This window comes from Jaculus jaculus, chromosome 13 (genome assembly GCF_020740685.1).
Source record: "Jaculus jaculus isolate mJacJac1 chromosome 13, mJacJac1.mat.Y.cur, whole genome shotgun sequence".
In the NCBI taxonomy this organism is placed as follows: domain Eukaryota; kingdom Metazoa; phylum Chordata; class Mammalia; order Rodentia; family Dipodidae; genus Jaculus; species Jaculus jaculus.
This window is the reverse complement of record NC_059114.1, coordinates 2,988,163-3,012,451: the sequence shown is the minus strand read 5'-3', so window position 1 is coordinate 3,012,451 and position 24,289 is coordinate 2,988,163. Positions and strand designations below refer to the sequence as shown.

Genomic DNA, 24,289 nt, shown 5'->3' with positions numbered 1-24,289 from the left:
ATACTGAAATTACATTCTGCACATATTCCTCCTTGGAAGGAAGAACTGTTTTGCTCTTCTAGATAACAGGATCCTATTTTAGTCAATAGGCTGAAGTTATGGCATTTTTGTACAGGGGGTTCTGAATAGCTATTTGCACCAATTTGATGTCTTGTATGTCCTGTGTGTATGACTGGGCAGTTTTGGACCCCCAGCTTCCCTGCAACAAACTTGTTATTACAAAAATAGTTATAATAGGGCTGAGGTGGTGACTTAGTGGGTAAAGATGCATGCTTGCAAAGTCTGACAGCCAGGGTTAGATTCCCCAGGACCCATGTAATGCCAGGTGCACAGAGTGATGCATGCATCTGGAGTTCACTTGAAGTGGGGAAATGCCCTGGTGCACTTCTTTTCATGCACACACACACACTCTCTCTCTCTTCCTCTCTATGCGCTGCCTCTTTCTTCCTCTCTTAAATAAAAATTTTTAAATAATATTAATAATTTATGCTGCCTAATATGTTCCAAACCACAGGCAGCAAAGGCTCACATAAAATTGGTTCTTTGGTCATTATCAGCCTGTTTGTACAGTGTTTGGCAACAGTACTTTGTTAAAGAAAGCCCGAACTATTTAGCTTTGGGTATCTACTAAAAAATCTGTAGAAGAATAATGAAATCTCTTCACTCAACAGTTTTTTTTTTTCCAGTTTTCTTTCTTCTAGACCCACTTGCAACCCTTCTTATACAATGAGTAACAACTAAGGTTCTTTGTCCATTCTAACTAGATTGTTTGGTTTTTAGGTTGTGAATGGTATGTCTTATGTATTTTAGATAACATTTATAAAATATATGCTTACAAATAATTTTAGTCACACTGTCTCATTATTGGCTTCATTCTCTCCATATATTTTTTAAATATTTTGTTTTATTTGTATATTTATCTGAAAGAGAGAGAGAGAAAGAGGCAGATAGAGAGAATGGGTGTGCCAGGCCTCCAACCACTGTGTATAATGTAATTTAAAAATCTCTTTTCATTGTTTTGCATTGAATGCCAGTTTGTCAACACCATTTATTGAAGTCTGTCTTTTTCCCCCATAGTGCATCTTTAGCGTAAGCACAGGAAACAGTTGACTGTGTCTTCTGGGTTTATTTCTGCTGTAGTCTGCTCCCTTTGACTCTACACCATCACCACACTGTTTACTTGTCACCACCGTTGTGTTGTACTTGGACATCAGCTGCTACTGTACCTCCAACCTTCTCCCCCACAGGATGGCTTTGGCCTTTTATGGTACCATTTTTTTTTTTACTTTTTTTTTTTTTTTTTTTGAGGTCCTTATGCTTCACAAGCAAGCACCTTAACTACAAAGCCATCATTCCAGCCCTGCACAGAAATTATAGAAGGAATTTCTATTGCTTGGATTTTATCATGTTGTCTATAAGACCCATATATGCAATACTCCAGGAAGTTCTGACATCTTCAAACACTTGCACCCAGAGCACAATGCCTACCTGAGGAACTCATCAGTTCTGAGTAAAGACTATGCCAATGAGAGGAGTGTATTCCCTCAGGAGAACCAGGCAGCCCAGATTTCATGCTAAGTTTACAGTGAGACCCAGGATGCAGCAGCAGAGGATCAAGGGCCACTCTATTGTGGACACTGCAGACCAACAATCCCAGGTGCTGCAAGCAGGGTGTTGCCTCTGGACAAAATTAGGAGTCTTCATCTCCTCCCTCAACCTCTCACTGCCACTTACCCAACTCACCACACAGGAGGACAGACTTGCTTCTGGCTAGGGAAATATTTTTTGAGAATATTAGGTTTTGGTCCTTCCATTTCAACCCATTCTTCTTAACTTTTTTTTTTTAATTTTTTATTTATTTATTTGAGAGCGACAGACACAGAGAGAAAGACAGATAGAGGGAGAGAGAGAGAATGGGAGCGCCAGGGCTTCCAGCCTCTGCAAACGAACTCCAGATGTGTGCACCCCCTTGTACATCTGGCTAACGTGGGACCTGGGGAACCGAGCCTCGAACCGGGGTCCTTAGGTTTCACAGGCAAGCACTTAACAGCTAATCCATCTCTCCAGCCCTTCAACCCATTCTTTTATCACATCTATAAGTTAAAGATGACAAGGGAGGAAAGGAAGACAGGAGATCAGACAACAACATAGGAACAAGTCTGCAGAGCTGCCTGTGGTGAAGGCACATGCAACTGCTTTCTCCTTGGGTCTCCTCTGCTGAATAATAGACAAATGCAGACTGATGACATCATTTCTTAAAAAGTCCTTAGAACCCCAGAACAGATATGTGGCCTGATTTTGCGCTATTACTGTCCTCTGAAAGAGAGAATAGTTGAAAAGAAGGGATTCAATTGGGAGAGTTGGAAAAGGAAAAAGAGCCAAGAATGTGGGTACTCTTTTAATCCCAGCACTCCCAAGGCAGAGGTAGGAGGACCACTGTGTGTATGAGGCTACCCTAAGACAATATAGTAAAGTTCAGGTCAGCCTGGGCATGAGCAAGATCCTTACTTGAAAAAGAAAAAAAAAAAAAAAGAGGATAATGATGGTAATGGGAGGGGCTTGTTATGATATAATGTTTATATGGAAATTGTCAAAAAATGTTTTCTTTTTTTTTAATTTATTTATTTAAGAGAGAATGAGATGGAGAGAGAGAAGGGGGGGGGGTCCTGATGGGTCCTCTAGCCACTTCAAATGAACTCCAGATGCATGCACCAACTAATGCATCTGTCTGGGGAATAGAATCTGGCTCTTGGGCTTCACAAGCAAGCACCTTAACCAATAAGCTAATTTTTTAATACAAGATGCTTTTAAAAGAAATTCTCAAAGGTGGAGAAGATGACTTGTTGCATGCAATCAGCACATAGATCCAGAAACAAACACTAACTCCCAGGAAGATTCCCTGCTGCTCTGTCCTGGACACCACACCTCAGTACTGTCCAGTGATTATAGGACTTGGTGACCTTTTGCCAATGCTATTAACCCTTAAGTGTTGACAAAGTGACCACTTTCAATTTTCTAAAGTTTCTTTCAAGTTGGTTCCTGGCGTTGGTGGTGAAAAGGAGGGGAAGGGGCAAGGCTGGAACACAGGGCAGGAAGCCAGGACCCTCGGGACACTGCTGTCATCACAGCCCTCCTCCTCGTGTCCACACTGGCACTGTGATTAGGATCAGAGAGTTTCCCGGTGCTGCAAATTGCAGGACACCAGGGACGTGGCAGAGCTGGCCTTGGGGATGGACGTGTGCAGAAGGAGCCACAATGTGCGATGGTGACATCTTGACAACAGGGAGAATTGGCCGTGACCACTGGGACCACAGGAGTGATAAATGGGGTCTGGCTGTGAGCTGTCAGTGCGCCCACACTGAGCATGGCACAGACTGCACAGGTGAGTGATCCCCACGTGGCAGAAGTCCCCGCCTGGGACCAGGGTAAGGAGGCTGTGAGGCAGGGCCCTTAGGAGGAGACAGGGGCAGAGAAGGGTCTGGGCTCCCTTTGCACAGTGGGTGAGGAGGGGGTAGGATCAGTGAGGAGAGGGGCTGTCCTTTCTCCACTGCCATCCAGAATTCTGTTCCGTGCCATGAGGGAGTCTGCGTGTTGCAGTGTGTGTGCTGCCCTGTGCCAGAGCTGCCCACTCCACAGAAAGGGAGGGACAGGATGGCATTTCCCCTGCCTGTGCAGAAACAATTATTCTCTGTAGGTTTCCTGCAGTCTGGTGTGCTTTTCCCTTACGACAGTGAAAGGTTGTTCTAAACTGTGTCATACTTAGTTGCATCTGCCTTCTTGGGATAGAGCTCTTTTCCATTCTGTACTACTGTTTTCATTTTTAATCTTATATGTTGGCTTTCCTAGACCCAAGATATAACACTGTGGATATTTCCCAGAAGTTGTTGTAGAAAACTAAGTTGAGAACACATGTTAACACTAGCTACAGGTGTGGGAGCAAGTGCGTTTAATGTTTGCTTAACACTTCCCGAAGCAGCACATGCCTTTCTTGTTGAATCTTTTGAATACAAGGTGCCTTGTAACATGTTCAAGGTTGTGTATTCAGCAACTGAGAAATCAGGATTTGACATTCAGAATGCCTGAATACAGAGATGTTTTGTGCATCATAGACCTTATCTTTCTCAGGTTTAATCATGTGTCAGGCATCTGGAACTTGTATGCACCACTGCCTTTCCCACCAGTTTCCTACAGAATTGATTAGGCACACAAACCACACTTTGGGATTTCTTAAATGCTGGAGGAAGAAGCTTGTGTAAGCTTATTAAAATATACCCATAAGCTTCTCTTCGAAACAGCCAGACCCGGTGTCAACATACATTCAGGACTTCCCAGATCTCCTCTGACAGTGATTTGAGTGGCAATGACCACTTCCTTATTCACAGCTCTGGTATTGATGTCTCAGAGAACAGAGAGTTACATCTGAAACATTTACCCAGTCATAAGATCAATGCAGAGATCCTGAAAATCAATAGTCACCATAATTATGAATATCTTAGAGGACAGTACATGTCGTTCACCGCATAGGTAGAAGCCTGCATGTTCCCCTAGCATATGGGGGAGGACACACTGAACACTCTACTGCAAGTGCCACCCAAAGTGGACGGACTTCACCAGGACATGGAGTTTTAACAATCACTGGAGACCAACCAAAATATTTCTCCAACTTAGCTTGTCAGATCATCTTGGTGACTAGCATTGTTTTACAAACCAGAGCCTAATTTAGCACATGTTCATTAACAACTTTGCCCATGTAATATTAGTGCCATGGTAGGCAGCTTAGACAATACATGGTGTTCTCACTGTCATGTGCAGGAAGGAAGCAGATGCACATGCAACACAGGGGTTCAGGGAAAGTGGATGTGACCAAAATATGAGCTGGTTTGTGAACAATGAACAACAGGTATCTATTGAGGGTGATGTTTGAGCACAAAACAGGCTGGTTATTGATATATGTGGCTATGAAAGTTATCAGAAATAAGTTAGATGTGGAGAGGATTCCAATTTGTGGAGGACAAGTAGAATTCAGACTGATATTTAAAGTTACATGTTTGTAACACATGAATCTGATAACTAGATTTCTGCTTCAAAAGTTCATTTTCACTCTAACATAGAAAAAACAGAAAATACAATAATGTTTAGAAAGTGATCACATTAGCTGGGTATAGTGGCACATGCCTTTAATCCCAGCACTTGGGAGGCAGAGATAGGAAGATTGCCATGATTTCAGGATTGCCACCCTGAAACTACATAGTGAAATCCAGATTATAGATGGGAACCACTATACTGGGCATCGTTCTAATGTTCTAATGCATCCAAAAAAATTAAACTAATGATTATTATAAAGGATTTCCCTTTTTTAAAAAAAAAAAACAAAAAAAAAGGAAGTATTGTACTAGGTAATTAAAGACTACTTTTAAGTCCAGGCATGGCGGGTGCATGCCTTTAATCCCAGTATGCCAGAGGACAAGGTAGGAGAATTGCTATAAATGCAAGGTCAGTTTGAGACTACAAAGTGAATTTCAGGTCAGCCTGGGCTAGACTGAGACCCTACCTCAAAAAAAAAAAAAACAAATAAATAAATAAAAAGTAAAAACACAGGCTGGAGGGATGGCAAAGCCAAAGGACCTAAATTTGATTTCCCAGGACCCACGTTTGCTAGATGCACAAGGGAACACATGTGTCTAGAGTTCATTTACAGTGAATGGAGGCCCTGGTGTGCCCATGCATTCTCTCTTCCTCTCTCTTTCCCTCTCCCTCTTTCTCTGTCAAATGAATAAATAAATAAATAAAAAATTTTTAAAGTAAAAAGACTACCTTGGAGACAGTTTCTGGGAATGAAAATGACCCCAAAGGCAATGAATGTCTATTAGCCTTTTTTAGAAGTCTCCACTTCACAGAGGTCAGATATAGATCTGGCTTCTCCTTATCTCTCTGCCTAAAGGTGTTCCCTCCCTGTATCTGTTTTTCTTTAAAATCCACCTGAGTCCCTCTCTAGAAAGAAACTTCTGTTTCCTGCAGTATTTCTCTTCCCTGGAGGATTAAGAAAGGAGCTGGGCGAGGAAGTATGATACTATGTAATTAAAGACTAATTTGGAGGCCAGACATGATGGTGCACACCTTTAATCCCAGCACTCAGGAGGCAGAGATAGGAAGATCACCTTGAGTTGGAGGCCACCCTGAAACTACATAGTGAATTACAGGTCAGCCTGGGCTAGTGAAACTCCACCTTGGGCAGGGGTGGAGAGGAGAATCCTGAAAAAATTAAACCTAGCCACCTGCATAGCAATCTGCAGGGTTGGTCAATTCTAACCAACCTACTCAAGAGCGGTACTGATCTCTAGGTGGGCTTTCCCTGCACAAAAGCCATGTACTCTGATGTTCTCTTAAGCACTATGACCTCTAAAAGACCCCAATCTGAGACTCAGGGATGGTCATTTTCCATTTCCAGAATCCTCTCTTGCTTTCTTTTAGGTAAGAGATCTGCCTTCCTTCCTTCTTTTTATTTTTACAGAGAGAGAATTGGCATGCTAGGTCCTCAGCCACTGAAATCACACTCCAGACGTTTGTGCCACCTAGTGGGCATGTGTGACTTGTGCTTGCCTCACCTTTGTGTGCCTGGCTTACGTGGAATCTGGAGAGTTGAACATGGGTCCTTAGGTTTCGCAGCCAAGTGCCTTAACTGCTAAGCCATCTCCCCAGCCTCTCAGCTTTTTAAGTTCTGGGCATTGCCATCTTCAGGAACACGACTCTTGCCTTCTCCTGGGCAGGAGCTCTCTGTACTCTTCCTCTTCCCTTTAAGTGCTTTGAGCTACAATGAAACTTCTCTTAACTTCCCCTCTGATCTGGGGGCCTCTATTTTCTTTGAATTCCTAAGACATAGGCCTGGAGGCCACTGACTCAGTTGAAATTCTGGGTGACTGTGACATTTAGCCCCTCTAACTCCTGAGCTACAGCCCAAGCAAAAGAGGCTTCTTTGTTCTCAGGGACACCCCAAATTCCTGTATCATGTTAGTGCACAGGCAGGGAACATTGCTCTGTCACACTCAGTTCCATTGCTTTGGGGATTCCAGGAATTTGGAAAGACAAAGGCTTACTCCCCTACATTCCACTATCACGTGCCTTTTACTTTCTTGTTGGTAATGGAAAAAGTGAATGCCATATTGATGACAAAAATCCGTTTTATTTACCCTGTAGCCAGAGCATAAGGGCAAGTCAGGAAGGAGGGGTCAGGGACGTCCTTCACGCAGGGGTCTCACAGGGCACCGCAGACGTGACCCGGAGGAGCTGACCCCGCAGGCAGGCACACAGCAGAGTCCATCCGCACTGGGCAGGCGTCGCTGGATCCAGAAGCGCTGGAGGAGCGCAGGGACAAGATTCCCTTCCAAGGCTCTGCGAACAGCGTGAGGTGAGGCTGGAGCTCAGGGCTCACTGCCCATCAGCCCCGCTCACCACCGCCCCGCAGCCCGCCTCACACTTCCGATCACTTCCTTGCATTTCCGGTCACTGCTCCTGAGGCAGGTGAGGAACATGCGGCCTGGGCTCGGGTTTCCGAGGCCCCTGGATCCCAGGCATCTTCCCGAAGCGCGAAGGTGGACTGGTGTCCGCTGCACATGCGGGGACGGCGGCGCTGAGGGCGTGCAGTGGGCACGAGCGGAAGTGTAGCGGACACTTTCTGTCCATGAGCTGGGATGGGGGTGAGCTCATCGCGGATGTTGGGGGACAGTGGTGCTGCGAGGCCCGCACGTGGCTGGTCGTGGACTGTGGGGTGTGCAGAGCGGGGAAGGCCGGGGTGTGCTCAGGGTCCCCACACTGTGCTTCCTCCTGTAAGCCACTGAATCAACCCTCCATGTAACTCCAACTTTGGCTGACCTTGTGTGATAATAAATCGTTTAAGACATTTGTTTTCAATACTGTGGTGCTATTACTAAATTTGCCCGTTCCAGAAAGGGGGAACCTTTGGGCAAGTTATTTCATAAATAACTTTCATAAGAATTATGACCTGATTTCTTCTGATCATTGGCCCCATGAAAAATTCCAAGCAGTGATATTGATGGGATGGAAATTTGTCATATGCACTTGGTTCAGTAAGCATTTCCTTCCAAATTATCCCACTGGACATTCTCATCACCTGGGAGAACTGCTTCTTGGCAGCTCCTTGGAACCTAGTGTGGACAACTACCAATGGCTTCATTAATGGACACATTCCCATCCCACTCTAGACCCAAAGATAGAGCCATTTAATGAAAAATGAGGGCTGCAGAGATGGTTCAATGTTATAACAACAGTAATAAAGCATTACTTTTCCATTTTTAGCCTGAAACATTGGCCACTTTGTAGTAGGAATCTCTAGATGACCCACAACAATGCAGTCTGCTCTCTTTTGCCCATCTCTAAGACTGCACCCTACTTCATATCCATTGCACTGTCCCTAAACCAAGCCCTGGCTGTCCATAGTCTTCATGAGCCTGAGGCTAACTGAAGATGGTATTCCCTCTTCTCTAAGACTCATTTGTAGGGAAGGTAGAAAAGCAAATGGCCAGGCACAGACCCTCTGCCCTGTTCCATTCCTAGAATGTGAATCACCTTCAGAGTGCATCCTCAGACCTTCTGTGTGTGAAAGGCATGTGGCAGTATACATTTTCTGAATGTTTCCATTGACTAGATTCGTTTTCACCCATTCAACTAATATTGTCAGCACAGAAAAATAAATTCACTTTGAATCCCAACGCTAGAACCTTTACATTAGGAAAACTCCTTCAGTCTCCCAGACATCCAACAAGTGAAGTTGTTGAATTCTAGCTAATGTTTAGGGAGAGAAGACACTGTAATTTTAATATTTCATTCTTTTGAGATTATGTTGCTTATTTTCTGGAGAACTAAATCACTTATCACATAATGGCCAATACACAAGCTTCATTCCATCCGTCATTTTATCTGGCACCATTATTCAATTGAGATATTGCATAGGGTGTGCCAACACACTTTTATAATCAAATAAAACTGGGTGACCTTTTTCAGTGGGTAAACACATTACGTCACATCAGTAACTGTCAGTTCAACTACACCAAGGTTTCCGAAGACAATGGCTTCTCAACCCAAGCAGTTGTAAATAAATTTTAAGAGTAAATAAATGTCAGGAGTAACGACACCACCCTGAAGAAACCCTTGTTGGGGAAGGTTACCAAGATAACCCCAGAGTACACTAACTTTACACAACTCCTTTTCAAAAAGACACATTTATTCAGTGTCATGATCAGACTATTACAATCAACACCATGGGTGGAAAAAAAACAAAGACTACATTAAAATCCTTTGTTGGAATGCTTTACACTTTCCACAGAACAGAAACTAAAACAACCTTTATACACTTAGGCACAATACAGTCCTCAGGTTTCTTTTATTTTTGCCATACGTATTAGTATTATCTAAACATGCCTTCTTTGTAGCAGCTAGTGAGTTCACAAATCTGCTGTAACATGTAGCTTCCTGTCACTTCTCTCCTGCTAAGCTTTGCTTCCTGGCAGTAATTAAAATCTTCTACCACCGCCATGGCTGCTGCTGCTGCTGCTGCTGGAACCGCCATAGCCACCTCGGTTTCGTGGCTTGGCAAAGTACTGGCCTCCAGCACCGTAAGGGCCAGGGCTTCGGCCTCCAAAATTTCCTCCCTTCATGGATCCAAAATTTGAAGACTGATGATCGTAATTGCCAAAATCACTGTGGCTTCCGCCACCTTCAAAACCGCCTCCACTACCACCACCAAAGCCCCCTCCTCCTCCTCCATTGCTGTAGCTGTCATAGCTGCCACTCCCCCCATAGCCACTGCCCTGGTTCCCGTAACCATACCCACCACCACTTCCATGGCCTCCAGGGTAGCCAGGGCCGCCGCCTCCATAACCACCATCATTACCAAACCCATTATAGCCGTTCCCACTGCCACCGTACCCTCCACCACCCCACATGTCACCAAAGCCACCACGACCACTGAAGTTGCCTCCACGACCAAAGCTGTCATTGCCACCGAACCCACCCCCACGACCACCACCACCCGAGTTCCCAAAGCCGCTGCGGCCTCTTTGGCCGGATGAAGCACTAGCCATCTCTTGCTTGGACAGGGCCTTCCTGACTTCGTAGTTGTGGCCGTTCACAGTGTGGTATTTCTGAATGACGATCTTATCCACCGAGTCGGGGTCGTCAAAGGTCACGAAGGCGAAGCCCCTCTTCTTCCCGCTGCCTCTGTCCGTCAGGATCTCAATCACTTCCACCCTGCCGTACCGTGCAAAGTAATCTCGCAGGTGATGCTCTTCCGTGTCTTCCTTGATGCCTCCGACGAAGATCTTCCTCACCGTCAAGTGGGCCCCGGGTCTATGCGAATCTTCCCTGGACATGGCCCTCCTGGGCTCCACCACGCTGCCATCCACCTTGTAGGGCCTCGCGCTCATGGCCGCGTCCGCCTCCTCCACCGTGGCGTAGGTCACAAAGCCGAAGCCCCTGGAGCGCTTGGTGTCCGGATGCCGCATGACCACGCAGTCGGTGAGGGTCCCCCACCGCTCGAAGTGGCTCCTCAGACCCTCCTCCGTCGTCTCGAAGTTCAGTCCTCCGATGAAGAGCTTCCGCTGCTGCTCGGGCTCCTTGGGGGCCTGGGACTTCGATGCCATGACGGCAGGGCGACCGGAGGATGCTTTCGAGGACGCTTCCCGGCCGCTCGGGCGCAGCCGCTCCGCGCGCCTCCTTCGGCCTCGCTTATCTGTCCCGCCCGCCCCTCAGCCAGCTCTGATTGGCTGTTTCGATTCGTCTCCTCCAAATTGCATCGTCCGTGAAACATCCGTTGGGGCGTTGTTTAAAAAAAAAAAAAAAAAAAAAAAACCAAAAAAACACCAGTCTCCCGCCCGTTGGGGGCGTGGGGGGAGGGGGAGGGCGGCGGGCAGACTGCGCGTGCGCGGGGGCGGGAGTTTCCCGTCCTGCCTTGCGCCGGGGCTCCGCCGCCCGCCCGCCCGCCCCGCGCCCCGCCCGCCCGGGGAGGGTTTACGCAGGCGCTGTGCGTCCGTTTCGGCTGGCGGTTGGCGTCGCCCCGGCAAACGTGGTAACGGTGGTCGGGGTGGGGGGGTGGGGGCGTGCAAGATCCTCCGCGGAAGAATCGAATCGAGCAGACCGTCCCTGTGCATGAGTCCCTGTACGTCACGGGGAAAGGAGCACAGAGGTTGTTTTTTTTTTTTTTTTCCTGGACCGACTGCCATTGGCCGGTGATGACGTGAATGGATGGAGCTCGGGGTGCGGAGGGTGAGGCCCAGAGCTCAAAGACAGAGCCTGCGGCTGTGGAGCAAGCGTATTCGGAGCACACAGCCCCTGTACATAAACACACTAAGTACTTGTGCACAATCCCTTCCCACGAGCCGCCTTTGTTCCCTCTGTCACAGCTCTCCTCCAAGGAGCCCTGTCTTTCCCCACCTATTCCCTCTTTCTTTTATTTGAAGTCTTTTAAGGTTTTTTTGTTGTTGTTCCTTTCTGTCATCCACATCCATCCGTCAACATGACAGTATGTTAATTAGCTCAATATTGTGCACGTTTCGTGTGTGAGGTCATGTATGCAAGCACCGCTTTGTATTGGAAAGGCAGGATTCCAAAACACTCTTCCTCAACTTTCTGGCTCTTACATTCTTTAGCATTTAGTGGCTTTGTTCCTTTGAAGTAGGGTCTCACTCTAGCCCCCCCACTGACCTGAAATTCACTGTAGTCTCAGGGTGGCCTCGAACTCACAGTGATCCTCCTACCTATTAAAGGTGTGTGCCACGACACTCCGCTCAAGTGTCACTTTTTAAAATTTTATTTTTATTAGTTATGGACATACTAAGTATGTAAACAACACATGTTGGTACCATCCTTTCCCTCATCTTTGCCCCTTTCCCGAAAGAGTCCTCCTTCTCGGGGACACAGGTTATCCCCATGGGGATTGTGGGTTGTGCATTGTGGGGGCAGCGGTCAATTATGGGGGAGAGGCAATGCCTCTTTTTATCAGCACTTTGAAGAGTTTTAAGTCTACCTAATACTCACTGCTATCTGAAAAACAAAAAAAGCTTAAGAGCTGACTTAATTATGTGTGAATCAACATAAATATTTACTATGTACACACTAACAAGCTCCAGAAAAATTCACCACTTTAAGCATGTGGCTGGGGATTGGACCCAAGGCCCTGTGCATGCTAAACACACGCTCTACCACTGGGCTACACCCAGGTGAGACTAACGTTGTGATGCACGCCTTTAATAGCCCAACCCTTGGGAGGCAGAGGTAGGAGGATTGCTGTGAGTTCAAGGCCTCGGCTAGAGTGAGCCCCTACTTGGAGGGGGGAAAAGAACCAATTTACACCCATTCAGCCTTTTATAATGAGACCCCATCACTGGCCCAAAACTGGAGGACATGATGCTAAGCAATGTAAACCGAGCTCAGAAGACAAGTCCACATGACTTCACACTTGCAGAACCTGGCAAAGCCACCTCAGGATGGCAGAAGAGAATGGTGGTGACCACTTGTAGGAGTGGAGAGTGCTGGACAGTTAATCACCCTGGTTCTGTTGAACACAATATGTACATAGATCAAACCATGTGGTTCCTCACACTTGGCAACAAGTATTAAATGCTTATTTGACAAACAAAATGGCCTCCTTTTGTGCCTGTTTCCGTAGTGTAGTGGTTATCACGCTCGCCTAACACGCGAGAGGTCCCCGGTTCAAAACCGGGCGGAAACACCCTTTTTCTTTTGCGGCCTTTCAGACACTTGGGGGCGCCCGACCCGCACCGTAGCCACAGCTGCAGAGCCGAACATAATCCTGCCGCCTCTGAGGGAGACATCAAGACTGATTCCTATATTGGGACGTGGGATTTGGAGGCACCACAATTTTCCAATTTTCACATCCTCCAGGTTCTCTTTTCTCATTCCTGACAGACAGCGGGCGAGTGGACCCGTAGATCTGCGTTAAGGACCTTGAGAGTCACCGGTCTGGGCTGGAGAGAGACAGCGGGTAATGGAGAGAGCACCAGGCCGAGGACTGAGAAAGCAAAGCAGCTGGCGGGGGATTAGCTCAAGTGGTAGAGCGCTCGCTTAGCATGCGAGAGGCAGTGGGATCGACGCCCACATCCTCCAGGTTTTACCACTGGGCCTCGAACCTGACAGCCTGGGATTCTACAGCCCTTTGAAGACTTCCTTTTAATGGTTCCAAAATTGATGGAAAAAGGAGAACATAGCTGCCTGGGGCTCTTGGATGAGTGTGCTGGATGCTGAGACACATCTCCAAGAGGCTTGCAATGCATTGTCAATGTGTTTATTCTTATCACCCCGAAAACATAGGCATTGGCTCGCTCTTTACTGCATAGTTCAGGTCATCCACTCTAAATTCTTTCTATTTTTTTTTCTTGGATTTTTCAAAGTAGGGTCTCACTGTAGCCCAGGCTGACCTGGCATTCACTATGTAGTGGCCTCGAACTCAGGGTGACCCTCCTACCTCTGCCTCCCGAGTGCTGGGATTAAAGGCATGGGCCATCAGGCCCAGCTTCGTTCACTATAATTCTTTCATTCGCCAGAAATTAATTGAGAACCTACCTTGTGCACCAGCGGTCGGGACCACCCCCTCCTTCAATCTACACGGGTGCGTACTGTAAATGCTTGCCCAAGCCTCTAAAATCTCCCTCGCCCTTCTCCGTCTCCTGACCTAAGGTGCCCTAAGTGGATGGTGTTTTCTGCTCCTCACAGAGTGGGAGAGCTGCCCCAGCTCTGCCATCCTGGCCTGGACATCCCAGCTGGACTCACTTTCACTAAGCAATATGAATCTTGAAATCTTGGACATTTCAAATCAGTTTCCCATGGCTATTTCCTCTCCTTTCTGGTTGTCCTGCCTCACCCAGCAGAGGTTCTGCTCTGGAGCCACACTAAAGAAAGGATGGACCCAGCTGGGCTTTGGTCTGATGGGTAAGCACTTATGTTTCCCTAACTTAAATACACAGTATAGAAATAGACGGTCCTACAGACCTGGGTGTTCATTGAGAGGGTAAGACATACGTCTTCATGTCTGCACACATCATTCTCCTGTGTGGACTTTCAAAGGTAGTTAGAGGCTGGGGTGTGCCTCAGTGGTACAGTGCTTGCATACGTATGAGGCTCTGGGTTCCATTCCCAGCACTGCAAATCATTAATTACTAAAAGCTTGGGGAAATATCTGAGAGAATATCTGCTTTAGTGTAGTACATTCAACTTGCCTTTAGTTTTTATTTTATTATTAACAACTTCCATGATTATAAAAAATATCCCATGGTAATTCTCTCCCTCCCCCCCCCCCACTTTCCCCTTTGAAACTCCGTTCTCCATCATATCCCCACCCCCTCTCAATCAGTCTCTCTTTTATTTTGATGTCATGATCTTTCCTTCTATTATGATGGTCTTGAGTAGGTAGTGTCAGGCACTGTGAGGTCATGGATATCCAGGCCATTTTGTGTCTGGAGGAGCATAGTGTAAGGAGTCCTACCCTTCCTTTGGCCCTGCCTTTTTGTTTTTTTTTTTTAATCTAATAGGGTTATTCCAAGAAACCAGCATTCATGGTAACTGTCACCACACAGAAGTGTGCCACAAGGGGCTGGGTAGATGGCTCAGTGGTTAAGGTGCTTGCTTGAAAAGCATGACAACCAGATTCAATTCCCTATTACCCATGTAAAGCCAGATGCACAAAGTGGTGCATGCATCTAGCAGTGGCTGGAGGCCCTGGTGTGCCCATTTGCTCTCTCTCTCTTCTCTGTAGCTCTTAAATAATAAGAAGTGCACCATGAGAGAGACACTACTCAAGCTCAGAAAACTGTTAGGGAAGATTTCTCTCAAAGTATAGTTTGGGTCTGACTGAAGTTGAACAAGAGGTGTCAGAGAACGGCTTGGCTTCTAAATGGGACATTTCCTTCAGTCCAGGACTTCTTTTATTATTATTATTATTATTATTTTGTTTTGTTTTCATTTGAGAGAATGAGGCAGAGGAGGAGAGAGAGAAAGAATGGGCACACAGGGCCTCAAGCAGCTGTAAACAAACTCCAGATGCACAAGGTGGCTTATGTGGGTCCTGGGGAATTGAACAGAGATCCTTTGGCTTTGCAGGCAAGCGCCTTAATCACTAACCCTCACCCCCCCCTTTTGATACACTTGAATCTTTTAGTAGTAGTAGTAGTTTGGTTTTTTGGAGGTAGGGTTTCACGGTAGCCCAGGCTGACCTGGAATTCACTATGTAGTCGCAGGGTGGCCTCAAACTCACTGCGATCCTCCTTCTGTGCCTCCCTAGTACTGAGTTAAAGGTGTGCTCCACCACGCCCAGCTTATTGTTGTTGTTGCTGTTAAGTAGAAACTTTGTATAGAACATCATATATTAGCACCATCACTTCCTACTCCTGACTCCCACTCCACTGAGGGCTCTTTGGTGGGATTGCTTGGTATTCACCATGGACTTGTGGGGATGAGTTGTGGGGGCAGCAGTCATTGTGGGGGAGGGGCAGTTCCCGCCCACCCTGTGACTCTTAAATTCTTTCAGCCCCCTCTTGCACAAAAGTCTCTGGGTCTTGGTAGGTATGCTCTAAGCCCACGTTCGTGCTGAGCTCTCAGCAGCTTCTGGATTTCTGCTTTGGCGCGCTTTGAGTGTCCTTGGTGTCTGTCTCCATCACTCTGGCTGCAGGTTGTCAGGCTGACGGTGGAAGCAGCACTCTTGCTCTTCTTGCCAGTTCCTCTGTGGTTTTGCCTGGATCCTGGCTGATGTGCGGGGAATGTTTTATCTCCTGCCAGGGAGTCAGCTATCTCTTGTCTTGTTGATACATCTTAGTTGTCCTCAGTTCGCTCTGCTTTCTGAAAACGAAAAACAGATTCTCCAATGGAGAGTGAGATCGAAAAAGGAAAACATATTCTCCAACGGAGAGTGAGATCGGGGACTATTAAGTCAGGAAAACAGAGGAACTAGAAATGTAGAGAGGACTGGATGCAAGGACTGGGTTATTCTGGGGGAGGGAGGAGTATTATCCAGAGGAGTCCTGCTAAACACAGCTTGGCAGATGCCAAGGCTGGAGAGATGTGAGCATTCCGGGTAAAGCTCCCACCTTCATCTGATCTGTTGTAAATGTAGGATCGGCTTCTCTAACAGATGTGTTTTTCAGTTGCCTTTTAAAGTATGGATCAGTGTAAAGCTGCACGTTGTGCATAACTAAAAGTAACTGGCCCGTACGGGGATCGAACCCGCGACCTTGGCGTTATTAGCACCACGCTCTAACCAACTGAGCTAACCGGCCAGGCGGGATGAACTTCTTCTAAAACAACCAGATGAAAACTGCCCGTCCGCTTTTTCAGCCACCTAAAGGGAAATGTTATTCTATTACCAAGGGAGATGTTTTTGTTGTTTTCTTAAATTAATTTCGGGTCTGTTTTGACCTCTATTCCGAGGTCGAAATCTTTCTAGAAATAAAATTCTGCAAAAGGGAACAAAGGTCCCTGTCCGGTGACTCGGGACGCGGGCTGGTTCGGGACCCGCGGGGCACCCAGGGCACCGCCAGGCTCCGCGGGCTCCAGGGAAGCGCGCTCGGCCCCTCTGCGCGCCGCCGCCCTCCCCTCCTCCACACACACGTAATAAATTCCAGTTTTCACCAAGTTCTTGAAGCCACTCCCGGGCTTGTACTTGTAGGATATTTTGTAAAGAAACCATGCCAGGCTTTGCCCGCCCCGGGCCCCCTCAGGACTCCTGCGTGGCGCACGGGGACGCGCTCGATTCACGGCTGCCGCCCGGCTGTGGTTCAGTGACGGCCAGCGAGCGCGCCTCGCCCCCGGGTCGAGCCAGGCAGGGGAGACGAGGAAGGCCGAGAGGCTGAGGCGGGTGGGAGGCTGGGATGCTCAGAAGCAGAGACGCGCGAGGAGGCGAGCGCTTCCAGCTCAGGATCTCGGCCCGCGAGCTGGGCCCCATCTCCACGCTCCGCTCGGCGCCTGCAACCGCGCCCCCTGGCGACGCCCTGGGCTCCTGCACCCGAGGAGGTCCAGGCCCGGGGCGCCCCGCGGTCCCGCCACCCCCGCGGCGACCGAGCCTCCGCGCCTCTTATGCCTAACGTCAGATCCTGCCGTTGTGACGACGGCTGTGACGAGTCCGGTAACGAAACTATCCCTGACGTCTCCCCCTCTGGTTGCTCTCTTCATTTTGTACCTGGGCGTCCTTATGCGTAAAAAAACACAAGCGCACGCCTTTATTTAGCCCCAGGACTGGGGAGGCAGAGGTAGGAGGATCTCTGTAAGTTCGAGGCCACCCTGAGACTACATAGTGAATTCCAGGTCAGCCTGGGCTACAGAGAGAACCTACCTCGAAAAGAAAAGACTCCACGGTGCATAGGGGACTGTCAAAGCAGAAGTCCCTTTACTCTCTGGGGGAAGAGGACACATCTAGAATGCAACAAACGGATTCCAAGAGTTCGGAGAATGTCCACAAGCCCCACATAGTTCAACCTTAAAGAAACTCAACCTGCTTTTACACCGGCCTCTTGGACACGGAGCCAAGATCACCAAAGGCTGAGCTCACAGCTCTTCGGAGGCCTTTGGTTTGCAACTGTGCCTTTTTCTCACTGAACCAGCAGGTCTCTAAGCCACGCCAGCTAAGAGGAATCGGGAGGGCCTTCACTCTGAAACTACCTCAGAGCTGCCTCTTTCCATAAGCCCTTCCCCAACTCCCCCGTGTTTAAGCAGTATTGCCATTTTGTGGTTTTCTTTTGGCTAAGAGAATTCGTTTAGCCCCCTTAAGACCCACCACTGTGTTGGTATTTCTTTTTGGAGGGAAGGTATTCCGCAAAGGTCAATTCTGACCTCACGTGTCGGATTTGTAAGTAGAGAGGCCTTCCCATTCTGTACTTCTGTGATTACTTAGCACAAGTGAGTTCATCTAGATACCTGTAAACGACATTAAATTGATGTTTCATTACCTCTAGGACAGCTGCTGAACTCCATTATTCAAAAAAGATCTCTCAGCTCCACACTATGAAGTCAGGTACTGGTTGTGAATACCAATGCTTGGTTCCCATGGAGAAATCCCAAGAACACAGAGATGGGGAAGGAAGTCTGCTTAGGCATGGACTTTGGAGTGAGGACAGTACAGAAAACAATGCAATGAAGATATTCATCATGTAACCACACTGCCTTGTAGATGTATTTATTTATTTATTTTCATATTTACTTGCTTTTGGCAACTGACATTCACTTACATGCTGGAGGGGATGCCTGGAGTCCAGCTGGCATTTCCAGGATGGCATGCCCTCCCCAAAACACTCCTCCATTAGTCTAGTACCTGATCGACCTCTTACTCGAGCAGCAAGGGTTAGAGTTAGCCCAGCCACACGTCAAGGAGCTGGGAGAGGCTTCTTGAAGAAGCCCAGCCTTGCAACTGTTGACCGGAAGTGGCCGTGAAGTCATGCTCTCTCATCAGATTCTGAACACGATGTCACTTCCATTCAGTCTCTTGGGTGTGAAATGACACCAGCGCTTCTGCAGATGACTCTGCTGGGAGATGCTGTAAGGAAAGAGAGTGAGAAACGTAAATTCAGGAGAGCTCCATGAGAGAATGAGTAAGACGAGCAGCATGGAGTCTTCCACTCAGTCCCCCTTGTTTCTAGATTAGCTCTGCCTGAGGAATGTAGCAGGGCTCTGATGGAGAGGCGCGGTGAGGCTGTGTGTGTGTGTGTGTTTGTGTGTGTGTGTGTGTGTGTGTGTGTGTGTGTGTGTGTGTTTTGTTGTTGTTGTTGTTTTCAAGGTAGGGTCTGGTTCTAGTCCAGGCTGACCTGGAATTCACTATGTAGCCTCAGGGTGTCCTTCAACTCACTGTGATTCTCCTACCTCTGCCTACAAGTGCTGGGATTGAAGGCGTGCGCCACCACACCCAGCTCAGAGTGAAGTCTTAACCCCACAGGGAAGACACCTCACTCTTCCATGTAACAAGTAATTGCCAGGTTGCTGTGTTTGTTGGTTGGATTTGGTGTGTGGTTTGCTTTGGAAATCTAGTTGCCATCACTAGGCAGAGAATAACCATTAAGGGCCAGCAATGAATTAGCAGTGAGTGTGTGTGTGTGTGGGGGGGGGTGTGTGTTCTAAAAAGTTCAACTCAATAAAGACATGAACAGGAGCTGCAATAATGAGACAGTCTGAACAGCAGCATTCAGATGTTGGCTTGAGCACAGAGATGTGAGGAATAAAGGGGCACTCTTGGAGACAACATGGTGGGGCTTGACTGGAGCTAACCAGAACTCATATCTAGGTCAAATACATGCCGAACGGAGGTAGACCAAACAGCAGCCAATGAGCAGGTTGTAGAAAGGACAGAAATAACATGGGTTGCACAGGAAACTAGCATCACAGCTTCTCGCAGGATCCAGTAGTAGCTGGAAAAAATGCCATCCGGACCCCTCATGTAGGTGAGCCCTCTTCATACTAATGGCACTTCAATATAGCTAATACAGCCTATATTAAGAAACCATGCTTCAAACACTGCACTCACCGCATGATAGCACCCTATACCTAACCAATCCCCACCTCAATCACCTTGACAAACTTCAACTCGTCCACAACCATGCCACAGTCCCTTAGAACCTGGTCATGACATGCCACACCACTGCCTTGGAGTACATCAGAGCTGACATGAAAGTGGAACCCCAGTGATGACATGGGAATGCTTAAATTTGGGGATGACTGGGAGATGTGTACATGAACTGTTAAGAAACTGGACTGGGGCTGGAGAGATGGCTTAGCGGTTAAGCGCTTGCCTGTGAAGCCTAAGGACTCCGGTTCGAGGCTCGGTTCCCCAGGTCCCACGTTAGCCAGATGCACAAGGGGGCACACGCGTCTGGAGTTCATTTGCAGAGGCTGGAAGCCTTGGCGCGCCCATTCTCTCTCTCTCCCTCTATCTGTCTTTCTCTCTGCCTGTCACTCTCAAATAAATAAATAAATAAAAATTAAAAAAAAAAAAAAAAAGAAACTGGACTGAAAAGCTGCCAGGTGGCAAAAAAGAATGGATTTAGATTTCACAATGCTCACACATGTGGTTAAAACTTGAGAGGAACTTCACTAATTTTAAGCTACAGGCTAGGCAGAGGTGATTTGTAGCAAATTCAGGAGAAGATGTAAGAAGAACATTAAAAACAACACATTTGTTCCCCTTTTGGACCACCTATGTGCTAAGCTGTAGGTCAAGTCAAGATCCATAAACTCCAGAAGCCTCCTTTCATTCTGAGATTCCACTTACTGGGGATAACATGTTCCAAGCACTTTTCAGGGCCCAGGTGAGGGATTACATGCACCATCGTTGACCACAGTGGGACCTACCATGGCACAGCTGGATGGTGCTTCAACTCACATCCTGCTCAGCTTCCTCCTCTGTATTCAAGAGCCTCTTCCTGGCTCTGACAGAAGGTGACCATGTGGCTGCAAACAGGGCTCTCCTCTGTCACTGCTCCAGCTCCCTACCTATCCTTCCTTGAGCAGGAAGTCCTTATTTAGCCTTCAATGTTCCTGCAACATTGCCAGCTATCCTGCCCAATGCCTCAGCCTTCCCCACACTACACAACTTGACTGTGATCTGTACTCCATCAGGCTCTGGGTGAGAAGACCTAAAATCCCATCAAGGTACCTGTAAACCCAGGATATAGCTTTGCCTGAATGTCTGAGAACTTTGATTGCTACCCTGGACTTAATCCAGCTCTGGGTCAATCTTCCTTCTGTGTTCTAATGGCCTTCCACTTGGTCCCTCAAATTCTATCTAAAATACCTTATCCACTGCAAACTTTCCCTTGGATCTCCTGTGTTGACTCACAGACAAATGAAGACTAAAGAACTTATTTGTTTTTTTAAAATAATATTTATTTATTTATTTATTTATTTAAAAGAGAGAGAGAAAGAAGCAAGCAGAGAGAGAGAATGGGTGCACCAGGGCCTCTAGCCAATGCAAATGAACTCCAGACACATGTGTCCTCTTGTGCATCTGGTTTGTGTGGGAACTGGGGAGTCGAATCTGGGTCCTTAGGCTTCATAGGCAAGTGCCTTAACCACTGACCTATCTTTTCTGCAGCCCAGGAAATTATTTCTTAAAATGCTGTCAGAAACCCAGTACTAATGTGTGGTCCTTACACCTGATTCTGCACAAATCCTGTCCTCTGGGCCTGAACAGAAACTGACAGATCCACATTTCCAGAGCCAGAAGCATTGTTCCACAGTGAACAGTGGAGTTATGGCAACATACATAGAAGGAAAGAAATGATGAATTACTTTTATTTATTTATTGGTTTTTCAAGGTAGAGTCTCACTCCAGTCCAGGCTGACCTGGAATTCACTATGTAGTCTCAGGGTGTTGTCAAAGTCACAATGATCCTCCTACCTCTGTCTCCCAAGTGCTGGGATTAAAGGCATGTGCCACCATGCCTGGTTTGAAGTACTTTATATAAGGGACAGAAATTGACTCTTTGTATACAAACAACACCTATATTAAAAACTCAGGCAGGAAGTGGGGGGGGGAGGAAGGAATTAACATGGGATTTTTTTTATAATCATGGAAAATGCTAATAAAAATTAAAAAAAAAAAAAAAAAACAGGCAGGGCATGGTGGTGCACACCTTTATTCCCAGCACTAGGGAGGCTGAAGTAGAAGGATCACTGTGAGTTCAAGGCCACCTTGAGACTACATAGTACATTCCAGGTGAGCCTGGGCTACAGTAAGACCCTACCTCGGGGGAAGGGGGGGAGGACAGTAACTCATAGGTAGTTTCCTTGCTTCTCTCTCCTGGATACCAAACCTGAAGACCAGCCACTGAGTCTAGCACCTGGTGACCTTTCATCAGTGTTACTGAGAAAGCAACTGTCTTGGATTCTCAGCTGTTTCTCTCAATCTGTTTCTGGCTTTGGTGGTGAAAGGTGGGAAAGGGGCCAGGCTGGAACAGAGTCAGTGCATCCGGGGCCTTTGGAGCCCTGTGTCACCACATCCCTCCCTCTCATGCCTGCACAGGCATTGTAATTAGGATCAGAAAGTTTCTGGGCTTAGCAAATGACAAGGCACCAGGGAAAGGGCAGAGCTGGCCTTGGGGATGGAGATGTGCAGAAGGAGCCCTTCTCCCCTGGCAAAGCCACAACTCGTGACAGTGACATCTTGATGGCAGTGAGACAGGAGGGATAAACAGGGCCTGGCTGTGAGTGTTCACAGTACCCACTCTGAGCACAGAAGACTACACAGGTGAGTGCTCCCAACACCATCATCGGGCTCCCCTCCCTAACTCTGACCTGGGAAGGGAAGCTATGAAACAGCTGCTCAGGTGTGGGAGGTGGGAGAGAAGGGTCTAGGCTTACTTGTGACTGAGGAAGAGGAAGGTACCAGGACCAGGTAGAAGGGTCCCTCATTTCCCAACTCCATCCAGAATTCTGTATTAGCGCATGAGGGAGCCCTGGTGCCAGAGGGGCTCCATAGGCCTGGCTCAGGCCAACGGCATTTCTGTCCAGGTGTGCAGAAGCCCTGCAGTTTCTCCACGACCTTGGTATATTTTTTCCAGGGCCAAAATGAAAGGTTTAGTTGAAATTTTTCTTGTGCCTTTCGGCCTTCTCAGGATGGGGCACTTTACCTTCTTTATGGTGACATTATTTATTCTGAACGTCCAGTTTTCTAAACTCTGGACATAACATAGTATATAATTGCAGATTTCTGTGGGTAACACATGCATGAGGACATAAAATAACACGAGTGAGGGCTGTTGGAGCATGTTTGTTTAACACTTGCTGGGCACTTCTCTAAACACTGCATGTGTCTATTCATCAAATCCTCACAATAACTGCACAGCACTGCAGCCCTCCATTAGTGGGTCTTAGAAAGGCCCCGTAAGATATTTAAAGTCATGCATTCAGGACCTGGAGAGCACAGTTTGACTTTCAGAATGGAAGATGGCAAAGATGTTCTTGAGTCATGGACTTTATCTCTCTGGGGCTTAACAATCTCTCAGGTATCTGGAACCTGTATCGTCTTCCGGCCCTCACCACCTATTTCCTTGAAGATGCTGAATTCACTAGAGTTACACAGACTGCTCTTTGTGTTTTGTAAGAGATAAGGCAAATAGATATCCTCTTCATAAGGTCATTTTGGCTATAATTTAGGAAAAGGAATGGGGGGGCGCTCAAAGTGGTCACACATCTCAGCGTAAGATACTAGGGAGAAAATACAAGTTGAGGCATTTCTGGCCAAGAAAATCATTAGGCTTACCAAACTTTAAAACATGAGTAAGCTGCTGTTTGGTTGGAGTTCCTTAAGACAGACCCTGCAGTGGTAACTGTTGACTGCAAATAAGAGCAGGAAAAGCAGGAAGAAAAACAGCAATGAGGTTCAGTATGAGCCAACCCATGTGGAAGACTGGAGCACAGATCTTACCGCCACCTTCAGGATGGGAAAACAGATTTTTCCATGTCACTAAACTCTGTGTCACTTACAGCCAAAGGACTTGGGGGGGGGGGGGGCAAGTTGTCTACTTATAATCTTCCCTGAGAAACTAGTCCCTTTGGCTAATCACAATGTTCTGGGGGAGCTACAAGTCTTTACCAGTTCAATCAGTGTGTGAGTGACTTTTATACACAGGGCAGGAAAGGAAAAGATGCTCCTGTACGATCCAGCAGTGCAGTTAGGTACTAGATGTAAACAGTAAAAAAAAGAAAGGCGGCCATAAATCTCATACTTAGGGGCTGGAGAGATAACTTAGCAGCTAAGGCACTTGCCTGCAAACCATAATGGTCCATGTAAAGCTAGATGCACAAAGGGGCTCATGAACCTGGAGTTGGTCTATACTGGCTAGAGACCCTGGCACACCCATATTCTCTCTGTGTGTGTCTGTCTTTCTTTCTCCCTGTGTGTGCAAATAAATGTATAATTTTAAAAACTCATACTCAGGATTTTGTTGGTTTAGGAACAGATAAAATAATATCATGCATTTCTCTTTTGTCTAGGGAGTGTGTGTATGTGGATTTCATAGTGAAAGGATCCTCTTGCAAAAGAAGGTAGATGCATTGCCATGGCATTTGACTCCAAATTGTAGTTTTCATCAGCTTCGCATCAGAGACGGCGGTGGAAGTGAGACAAAGGAGACAGAAAGAAAGGAAGGGATATCGCCAGGCACCTGCCATGGAGAACAGTGTATGCTAACAAATTTCAGAACCCATTCTTCTTCTCAGAGTAAACAGAAACTCTTCCTTTTGCTTCCCAGATAATTTCTCCTTGCTCTGTGTTTAAAGCCAGAAG

At 47.1% G+C, this 24,289-nt stretch overlaps 1 protein-coding gene and 3 non-coding genes across 4 annotated transcripts; 2 read left to right on the top strand and 2 right to left on the bottom strand.

The window, feature by feature from the left end:
- Nucleotides 1–9,217: 9,217 nt before the first annotated feature.
- On the bottom strand, nucleotides 9,218–10,857 carry LOC101608665 (heterogeneous nuclear ribonucleoprotein A1-like). The gene has a single exon (XM_045132198.1). The coding sequence runs from the start codon at nucleotides 10,653–10,655 to the stop codon at nucleotides 9,528–9,530; it is 1,128 nt and encodes a 375-aa protein (XP_044988133.1). The 5' UTR covers nucleotides 10,656–10,857; the 3' UTR covers nucleotides 9,218–9,527.
- Nucleotides 10,858–12,669: 1,812 nt separating this feature from the next.
- Trnav-aac lies at nucleotides 12,670–12,742 on the top strand. Its single transcript has one exon. It is a non-coding gene; the product is annotated as a tRNA-Val (tRNA).
- Nucleotides 12,743–13,064: 322 nt separating this feature from the next.
- Trnaa-agc lies at nucleotides 13,065–13,137 on the top strand. The gene has a single exon. It is a non-coding gene; the product is annotated as a tRNA-Ala (tRNA).
- A 3,087-nt stretch (nucleotides 13,138–16,224) lies between these two features.
- On the bottom strand, nucleotides 16,225–16,298 carry Trnai-aau. The gene has a single exon. It is a non-coding gene; the product is annotated as a tRNA-Ile (tRNA).
- Between the last annotated feature and the right edge of the window lie 7,991 nt (nucleotides 16,299–24,289).